This window comes from Mixophyes fleayi, chromosome 6 (assembly GCF_038048845.1).
Source record: "Mixophyes fleayi isolate aMixFle1 chromosome 6, aMixFle1.hap1, whole genome shotgun sequence".
Lineage (NCBI taxonomy): Eukaryota > Metazoa > Chordata > Amphibia > Anura > Limnodynastidae > Mixophyes > Mixophyes fleayi.
This window is the reverse complement of record NC_134407.1, coordinates 138379386-138389966: the sequence shown is the minus strand read 5'-3', so window position 1 is coordinate 138389966 and position 10581 is coordinate 138379386. Positions and strand designations below refer to the sequence as shown.

Genomic DNA, 10581 nt, shown 5'->3' with positions numbered 1-10581 from the left:
TTTCATATTCACCAACTACTTGTAACGCTCTCGTGCATGACGGCATTGATCTAAATTTTAGATCTTAGGGGACCCCCTGTCTAAGTGAACCTGGCCCCAAAGCCTTAATCCAACTCTGACAGTGAAGCAGTCAGGGTCCTTCAAAGTGCAGAAGAGAAACAGACAGGGTTGCAATAAGCGCTCAGGAAAGGCAAGGCAGTATATATTCATTTTGTACCATCAATATTGCTTTTCACTTTGAAATTCTGGTACTATAGTTACCAACTTTTAAAAATATCATCCCAAAAACATAACACATTGAACTGCCTCATATTCTTGTTCTTTATTTTCCAGATTGCAATTAACAGAATATACATCCTACTCAAGCATTTGCCATAAGGCCAGAATAAAAAGCACCAGAAATACTTCAAGTAATCAGCCAGACATAAAAACACATGTAGTCAAGAATAAAAGTTAAATCTGGAAACCCTGATGCCTTTGAGATAATGCCCAAACACCAGAAATCACTTAAAGTGTTAGTATCCAATGATTCACAATATATTAAAATAAGCAAAAACAAAAAAGTGCTTTAGAAAAGTGTATTCAAAGAAACCCCACGCAAAAATAAGAATGTAAGTTATATTTAGTATTAAAATATTTACAATTTCCAAAAATTTGTGAATTTAGCACCAGCAATTGCAGAAAAAAATTAAAAATCAATGTAGCGATACCCAGTGTTTTCAGCCATTGTAAAGGTCAGTAAAAGTGCATTTAACTAGATAATACATAGTTTAACCCCATTCCCCACCAGGGGTCTGGAGAGGTCAACAAAATAAAAATAATGTGTTTTTTTGGCAACTGACAATCGAAATAAATAGACAATTTTATTCAGATGGGCCTCGTCATTAGAGCATGACAAAACGACAGCCAAATACACAGACACTTAAAAAATAAAAGCCCTTCAATTGAGGTCATCTTTGTCCCATCCAGTAATTCTCATTTTTTCCCTAAAGCGAAATATGAAGGTCAGAAGGATTCCTAGAATGCTCCTCAGTGGGAAACCTGTTCTGGAGTGAAGGGTTACAGGACAAAGATTCCTTACATATTTAATGTCTTGGCAAAGTTGCTGAGGATTCAGAACAGCTTCGAGACTTCAAGCTACTACCAGCGAAATCACTTTGGCTCATGTCTATTACATCCAAAATGTACTCCTCACATTTAACACAGATGTCCATGCATGTCCAATTGCACATTATCCTCTTGTGAAAGGAAATTTCTGTTACATCTTTGGGTTCAAACACCAGTGGAACGCTAAACAAAAATGGAAAGGAGATTAATATTTTTTTTTATTAACTCATGTTATTTTGCCTGAACCAACACTTGTACAAGGATACTCTAACATTTTCATGCCAGGGGAGTAGCTAGAGTATCAAATGCTCAGGAGTAATAAAGGAGTCAAGAAATGTCTGATTCTCTTAAGTGCAGGAAGGTACATTTCATGGATACAAGTAGGATGTGGACTCCCAGAAACCAGTCATCCTGCACCCACCTATGTGATACACCATTCCCAGAAACAGAATTTATAGGGATACAAGAAGCCTGATAAATTGTTACCACATGAATTGAAGGTGCAGTTATCCTGCCAAAACCACCCATAAGTGGCGAGTGCTCAAGGTGGATTTGGGATGTGCCTAGGCTGGTTCTAGCAAAAAGCATGTGGGACCCCCTGAATTTACTAGTACCAGCACTAGACTTTGCCAGCCATGGTATTATTATTATCATCGTTTATTTATAAGGCGCCACAAGGTTTCTGCAGCGCCGTACACAATACAAACAATGGACAGTACAGGGAATAACAGTACAACACAATAAACGAGTAGTACCAAGACTTCAGAGGCTCCAGGCAAGGCAAATGTATGGAGGTTGGAGCAGAAGAGAAGGTAGCGAGACAGGAGGGAGGAGGTCCCTGCTCATACGAGCTTACATCCTATAGGGAGGGTAGACAGACAGGCACAGAGGATGTCGGAGGAGGGGAGCAAGCGCTCTATGGTAGCCTATAGCAGGGGAACCCTTGCCACAATAAACCAGCTCCACCAGAATGAAATGTAAATAAAAACAACCCTCCCCCAATTTTGCAAATACATTTTAAATAAATAAAAACCACCCAATGTAGTACTTGTCCACATCCAGGGTCTTCATCTGTAATAAATTATCCAAGCTTGTTTAAGAAGTTAAGCCAAAATAAATCCAAGTCCTTCCTTCCTGCTTTGCAAGATAAAAATCATTTGGAACAAAGCTAAAATTAGTCATAATGATAACATGGGAATTTCCTATGGGCATATTCCTCAGCGCTGAGAACATGGGAAATCCAGATATTACAAATAGCCCTAGCGGCGTAATTATCTCATTATGCGCCGGGAGCTCTGATAAACCGTTAGTTTTGCATCGCAAATAAAGTAAGACGTCCCTGGATTTATTTTGCTTTAATTTATTGGACAAGCTTGGAAAATTGGAATTAAGGATGGTAGACCATGGATGTAGGAGTGTACTACGTTGGGTGTTTCTATTCATTTCAAATGTATAAATAAAACTCACACCTCTTTGTTAAATATATAATTCATCTTGACACTTCGTACTACAAACACCTGCATGTCAAAACATGTAATGGCAGCCTGGACTTGCTTACCTGTACAGTCAGCTCATGTTTTTGCAGACCCCATCTCCCTTAGGAATCCAACCCATTACTGATCTGCCTGGAGCTGGTTTGTTATTAATGCAGGAGGACCTCATGCTACAGGTTCACCTGCTATAGTGCCACCAGCCCTGGCTGGCAAAGTCTAGTAAAGTCAGGGGGCCCCACACTTTCTCAGGCCCCCTGCTTTTGCTAGTAGCAGCACTAGATATGGTGAAGTCATTTAGATGAGGGCTCCTCTTTTTTTCTACTGTTAATGTAGTGCCTGCAGATTTTATTTATTTATTTTTACTGTATTGCCATTGGGTTTTATTTATTTTTAATGTAGTGACAGCTGACGTTGGTGCCAGCGCCATTGCAGTTTTAAAATTTATACTGTCACCATTGTGACTGTCGACATTATAACCTGACAATGTTTACATTTTAACAGAAATTCTCAACATTATTTTTACAATATTCTGGATGTCGACATTTTCATTGTTGCATTATCGTACCCAAATCCCAGATTCTCCCTGAAAGGATTCTACCATTTCTTTTAATTGAAAAAAAACCAAAGCAACCCTTAAGGATTCACAGTTGTCTTATTAAATTTAAGAGCAGCACATGCACATAATGTTGAAAGAACCACTTAAAAGCAAAAACATTTCTTCAACTTAATGTGTACATTTCTAGACCTGTTCAGTACACTTCCTTAAACATGTAATGGTTAGTACCACTGAAAGTGCTTTAAAATGTAATATTGACTAAATAAGCAGTTACAGTATCTGCTTTAATCACAGCCCTCACCTGGAATAATCCCAGTGTAAGACTTCCCTGAGGAACATCCCGTTCTTCTGTGCCTGGCAAACAGGATCACTCTCTTGAGACAGGACCAGCGCCTTGAAGAAGCTAACTGGCAGATGCATGCATTGCTTGAAGGGCATCAACATCTGCAGAGTAAAGAGGTCTCACTCAACTATTACTTCTAAACCACACCAATTTTTCAAATATTCCTTACTAGCCAAATTGGCCAACAATTTAAGAGATTAGTGGTCCCAAGGCAAAAGATCACACCACCTGTCACCAATAACCCGCTTTAAAGCACAAGGTGTAATATACCATGCAACTGTATCCCATTAGACTAGTGTAAGGCAGACTTTTTGTTAAGATCCTATTGGCAAAATTTATGAATGTAGTTCTACATAACATGGAGTAAGATTAAATATATTAGGACTAGGTTTAGTCAGAGCTAAATATTGGGATAGATTCAGATTTAGGATAGACCAAGATTTAAATGCAGACCATTAGGGACGTTTTTTACTCTAGCAGGAGACCAGGGTGCTGAGACAGATGTACTTCAGTCTCCCTGCTATAAATACTTCACCAAGTCTAGTTGACCAAGCTTCCTCCCCCCCCCCAAAAAAACAAAACAAATACAAAACAAGAAACCAATTGGTAGCTAGCACCATTAAGAGGGTATCTCCATTTATCTATGTCTATCAACAGATCCCATTAAATCAAAGTCATTCCCAAGACAACCCAGACTGAAATAGAGGTCAACACTTGACTTTTGGACCAGCAGAATTCTATAGCAGGTTGAATCCATCTGTAAATGGATGTTTTATAAGAGTCATGAATGACCTTGATTGTCATTCACCGTGCTGAATGATCAATTTTATCTGATGATTTCATCCTGATCATTAGAGAACCTGGCATTTAGCACATTGGTGTCTGCTCGACTCCACCTCCAAGATCTGATTCAGATTACACTATTCTCATTGAATAGGACATTGATCTCATAGGTTTAAAAAAATAAAAATAGATGGCATTAATTTAAATTTTTTTTAAAGCCCTGACCAAATGGCTGTCTCCTGGCCAAATCCAGCCCACTACCTGGTATTTAAGTGGCAAAATGAAGGTATATATTTAGATTTGCTTATTGTAAATACAGTGGCGTAGGGCAATATAAAAATAAATACAGGTACCAGGCAAGTTTGTTTTTGACTTTTCATTATACGTTTTCAAATCACAAATACATTAGAGGCTGATCAGTTGCATCACCTTACATTTTCTGATTCTTCAATACTGTCTATTAAATGCTATAGATTAGTTCAGTACTAGACATTTCTATTACAAGACCTGCAGCACCACCGGTGACATACTAAGGCCCAAATTTCAACAATGAGGAGTTAAGTACAAAAGAGCCTCAGTAACATAAATGACTGACATCACTAATCTGCTGTTTGAGACTGCTCCTTTCACAAGCCAAGTCAGCCCGTCATCCTAATCACCTATATTCCAATCATGACCGTTCCCCTTCACATTCAGCCCTGCCTCCTTTAACCACGTCACCAACTCAGAATCAACACACTTATATGAACTACTATGTTCTGCTGTGTCATTTCAGTGATCTGGATGAATAAACTGGGACATCCTGAACAAGGAGAGGAAGCTATACAAAAAGGTGCTTGTACATTAGACATCTTAAAGTGAGCACATTACTGCAGGTATTGAACTGGAACCAAACTACTCCCACATGTACAGATTTGGCTGCTTATGAACTTTATCATTGCTCAGTAAAAAGTCATCAAACCAGATCCAGCAGGAAAGGAAGATCAGTTGCCAATAAACCCCATATGTGAATGTGCGAGGCCACAGTCTGACCCTTAAGTGTTCATTAATATTGCAAGCTGATAGAGGGTAAAGCTAGGCTGATGTGTTGTCACATTGCAGAATCCAATGACCCTATTGAGCAGCAAAATGCATTGTCAGCAAGTCCTTAAATAGTTAATCTTTTATGACATAGTAAGAAAAACAGAACGATGTTTAGCGAAGTTCTAGATATTATTCGTACAAAAAGTAGAAAGATACACTGGATAGAAGGGGAAGTTCTGCATGGTATATGTGAATTTCATTGCATACTGGGATGAAATACCTGCTTAATGACCAAATCCAAGACCATATCACAAAGATCAAAGGTGAAGGCTGACAGTTTTGGTAACACCATCATGGTTGATATGCTGTATGCAGCAACCCCCCCACCCTCAGGGAAAAAAACAAAACAAATAAAAACAACACACTTGCAGTGTCCCCCCTGCTCTTTTCTAAGTAGAGACATTTGTAATGTGCCATATACATAATGCGAGAACTTTCTATACATATGAATTTACAGAATAAATATACCACTTGGGGCACCTGTATTATGTATACTCTGTATTGCGCCCCTTTCACTAATGGGCCATGTGACTCAATATTCATCAAAGCTCTTTACAGCATGTCTCGATTTCAATTTTGCAATATTTCAGGACCCCAGCAACACAATTTTGTTTTAAAGAATGTAAATGCAGTTATTGCTCATCTTGCTCCACCATATTCAGGATAGTCAATTAGTGCGTCTTTCTTGCAACAGTTTGCCAACAGCTCTTACCTCAATGTGGCATTTTGGGCAGATGGTCCTGCAAGAGGAAGGAGAAATGGTTTCCATATTAATTCCATAGCGCTAGATCCCACAAATAAAATGCATCTCTCTGGCTGTCGGAAGAGAGACCCATACAGATGGTCCTATGCCTGGTGCCCAGTGATTACATTGGGCATGTGACCAAATACAAGTCAGGACCAATAACTCAGACTAGCCCTAATGGATGCATCTTTTCAGTTTGGTAGAACAGACTTCCAAAATTGGATAAAACTCTTGTAATGTTTAGTGAATGAGTAGTGTGAGCACCAATTGATAAAAAGTGATGCCAATTTCAAATATTAAAGACTTGCCACCCTTTATTGTGCTTTGCACATGTAGTAAGCAATGTTTTATTGCTGGGAGGTGGGTGTATTGTAAGGCTGACATTTATATTGCAACTGATAACTTACCAACCTTCCTCATGTTTGGCACCATCCATGGATGACCGTTGCTCTAGCATAAGCTTAATTTAATTAGGGTAGTGGTTTAAAGTAGGGAGAGATCACAGAGAAGAGGAGAAACTTTCGGAAAATTGAGGGATTGTGTATGGAAGTAATAGACAGCTGTCCAAGTAGGCAGCCGGCCCACTGCAGCATAATACATGCACACAACCTATAATGCTCAATATATAGCGATAAGGGTTAATATTTTATCCAGACCATTACATACTCATTGAAAGTTTTTACCTGTCACAGAATTTGCAAGAGTATGGCCAGCAAAAGAAGAGCCTCTTCCTGTAACAGCTAGAGCAAGCCTGGAAGACAGCATTTCAGATTAGTTACTTTAGTTACTTTCCCAGGCTACCAGCTCCCTCAGCCGAACACCTAGTTTACCTTGTTCCCAAGAGCGACCGCACTGGATGTGAAGACCACCATCTCCGCTTTGATCGTTGCTCGACGGATCGGAACCAACTCTGAGATTGTTGGGGAGAGACGAATTCCTGGAGTACGCCAACTCTGAGAAAAGAGATCTCTTAGAAGGCTTACCAACCATTATAAAAATAAATGTTATGGTTTATTAAAATTTGCCTTTTTACTGACATGCTATAACAAATTCTCTATAAGCAAGGGTGGTTGTATAAGAGCAGAGAAACTAGGTATTGTAATTAAGATGTTCACAATTCTACAGACACAGAAGTAATTTGTATACTTCAGAGTCTAGGATGGTAACATCAGTAGGATATTTTACCACCTGGTACACAAAGCCAGTTGTTCAGTCAGTAAGAGTGCAAACATCAATAAAGATGCTATTTGACAAGCAGTTAGGTTGTCTTTGATCAAGTTTAACTGAAAGCAAACCAGTAAGCCTGCCTAGACTATGACCCTTTGTGTGGTGACTGTGCAATTGTGGTCTCTGATCTATTTAATGCAACAATTGGCTGGATTTTTCAAGAGTTAGGCAAGCTGCCTCATGTAAGGTCACCTTTAGTTGAGACAAAAATCACCCACCTGTCTATAATGGTGTCCTTGGATGGACCCTTCATATGAACATGACCGTTTGTGGCCAGACCTTAGTTTCTCATGGTTCAAAATGCTGTTCATTCTGAGGTCCACTTGGGAGGACGTAAGCACAGGAAAAAATGACAGCTCTAAGGGAAGAGCATAACTTTTACTAACCATGGCTTTATATCATGCAGAGCATCAATGTGTCGATATAAATCAGAAAGCTTTTAGTTTTAAATTTTACAAACTGGAAACCAAATAGGACAATTTTGTCTCATTGTGTGATTTTTGACATACGTTTAGCCATTTTTCATTTGTCAAGAATACATATAGGTGCACCTGTAATAGTTACCTGTGCTGCTTGACGTCAGGTCAGAAAACTTGTTTTCAGATGAGGATTCATGGCTGAATTCAGAGTGCCAGCTAATTCTACCCTGTAAACAAGAAACAGGCTCCCATTAAGAGTATTGTATACAATTTTGTATGTGTTCAGTGACTGCATAAATATTTACTTTAGGTGTCCTATGATGGCCAGTCAGGTTGTTGACAAAATGCTTAATTTGACAACCCAAGGAAGGCCACATTGCACACTTGCAGTCATCTGGTAGTATTTCCAAATGACATGATCCCGTTGCAGCCCAATGACGAGCCAGCAAGTAATCACTCATACATTCCATTAGGTTGCTTTTGGTTCCATTCTGTGATATCTGGGCAAATTGTTTGTAAAATACACAAATTAATTGCTCCCTTAGTAGACAACAGAGAAGTCAATTTCTTGGTAACAGAAGGTACTCTGGCCTCATGCCTCAGTGAGGTCACTAATTTAGTAAGTTTATAGGCTACATTCTCATGAAGACCAATCCAACTCAAAGAGTTGCTGCCTCATGAAGGACTTCATTAGTTTAGAGAGACTTCATAGGCTGCATTCGGTTTCTTCAGCCCACAAAATGGCCACCTACGCTCTTTAGGAGTTGTGTACACTTTAATGAGTACAGAAATAGAAGTCCACCCTAGAGTGTAAGAGTATGAAGACATTAACAAAAAATAAACTGCATATTTTCCCCATGATATTTACATCTATTCCATTGTCCAGGAGATCGATGGCAGGCAACTGGCCCCACCTGCTCCCCATCCTACAACCATAAAGGGAATGATCACGGTGGGCGGAAGACAAGATGTTTGAAGTTTTAAATTCTTCATCTGTGGAAAAAAAAAAGATGATTAAGTTAATCAAAACACTAACAATTCGAACTGTGGTGGAACCACTATTGGTGCGTCAGGTGCCATGCAACGGGGTCCGTGGAGATAATGGGGCCCTGCATGGCAGATGCAGAATGTCGGGGGCCCTGGAACCCTCCTCCCCACCTCCCAGCACTGGGGCCCACAGATCGCTATTTCCGCCTCGGAATTCGAAATACTCAATTACATATGTAATTGATGTGTCCCTGTGATATTCCTGAAATATCTGGAAATCTAAATCTTTGTCGCTGTACTTTCTGTACGATCTTTGAAGAGTTCCCTGAAGGTCTTCCAGCACTAAGCACCTAAACTCATGAATTATTCAGACATACAACACCTTGTATTAAGCTTCTTTTTACATCCAGGGTTGCTCTGAGGGTTTTGGAAGATTTAATTTCGGACATCAGCTGCTCGTGTAAACTGGGCTCTTCCTGGGACCGTTCTTTCAGCTTCCTCTCAGAGGCCTGAATCAAGAAAGACTTAAGTAAAGTATCCGTATTTGGAAAGTAAAAACGAAACTCCATAACTGAAATGGTCAGATCTAAAGCAGCAAAAACTACAGTGTCCTAATGGGATCGGATACAGGTCAAAAGGCCAAGACAGTTGCTGTGACATCACATTGTATGAATCAACCAATCCAAAATGTGTATTTCTGTCAAGCTGTCAGTCACTGTTACTTAGAGAAGATTCTGCCTCCTAACATGGGAAATCAGCTGAAGAGTATGGTGGACTGTAAAGTATAAATAAGCTAGATTTTATATAGTGCAAGCATACTCCCCAGCACTTTATAATCGAGAACAAACACTGCATTAAAACAATATTTGCAAGTTGGGCCCTCTTCTATCAGTACCAAACTATAGGAAAATATAAGTGTGATACAGGAGGTTACAGTCATAGTGCATATTGGTCCAGCTAGATTGCAGTGAGAAAACTGCTTAACTCTATTTGAAAACCTCACAAGAGTTGAATCTGTTCTCATTCATACAGGGTAGTTAAATTAAGAACCAGCATATTACCATGACCTCAGCATGTTAGTGTTTAAAACTTGTGTTTTCTAAATAAAAAAAAAAAAGTTTTAGATAAAGGACAGCAAAAGTCTACTTAGTCTCTATGGGCAACACCTCCACTTATGTTAGAACAGTCGTGGCCCTAGAGCCACATGTATGCCCTCCAAGCTTTCACCTGCTGCCAGCTCCTCCCTGCTTTGTCTGTCATGCCTTGTAAAACTTGTATAAAAATCTTACGGATATGTTCTTGTAGATAGGCGCCTGATTAAATATAAGATTAAGGGTGATGCGAGGCCCTTTTGAAGGTTAGAAGGCCACACTGTGTGGCCACCAAAGTGCATCAGGTCACCCATCACTTTTAGAATGTTTGATAAATAGGCCCCATGGGGTAGATTTATCACATTTTTCATTAAAATCTCCTGAAAGCCGCAGTTTTGGGGTATAGCCGCATATTTAAGTATCCTGTTAATTTAGGACTAGGCTATTACAGCAAATATCAGATATTTGCTGCTATCCCTGTCTTTCTATAGGGACTGCCATTTTACAAGTTCCAAAAAAATAAAGTTTTTTGGAATTGTGCCTAATGGCTGCTGAAGTCAAATTGAATGAAGCCTTTCTAAATACAGGTTGCAATAGTTTCCTGTGCAATTGTGATTAGTACACAGCAGCGTACAAGGGTTAATTATGCAATCACATAGGAAAAAGTAAATACATTTACATTCACCCCTACATTTGTATATAGTTCACTTTTAATAGTTTCTAACTCATTCTATTATTAATATAAAA

The 10581-nt window shown here is 39.2% G+C and overlaps 1 protein-coding gene across 1 annotated transcript in view; it reads right to left on the bottom strand.

Annotated features, from left to right (window-relative positions):
• Window positions 1-320: 320 nt before the first annotated feature.
• The window catches only part of LOC142160404 (protein spire homolog 1-like), a 29939-nt gene continuing 19678 nt past the window's right edge, over window positions 321-10581 (bottom strand). The window contains exons 10-18 of the mRNA XM_075215303.1: window positions 9126-9252; window positions 8625-8749; window positions 7902-7983; window positions 7556-7695; window positions 6941-7063; window positions 6794-6861; window positions 6078-6105; window positions 3458-3600; window positions 321-1290 (exon numbers count right to left, since the gene is read on the bottom strand). Of these exons, the coding sequence (XP_075071404.1) occupies window positions 1086-1290; window positions 3458-3600; window positions 6078-6105; window positions 6794-6861; window positions 6941-7063; window positions 7556-7695; window positions 7902-7983; window positions 8625-8749; window positions 9126-9252 (1041 nt within the window). The 3' untranslated portion in view covers window positions 321-1085. The remainder of the gene's footprint in view (window positions 1291-3457; window positions 3601-6077; window positions 6106-6793; window positions 6862-6940; window positions 7064-7555; window positions 7696-7901; window positions 7984-8624; window positions 8750-9125; window positions 9253-10581) is intronic.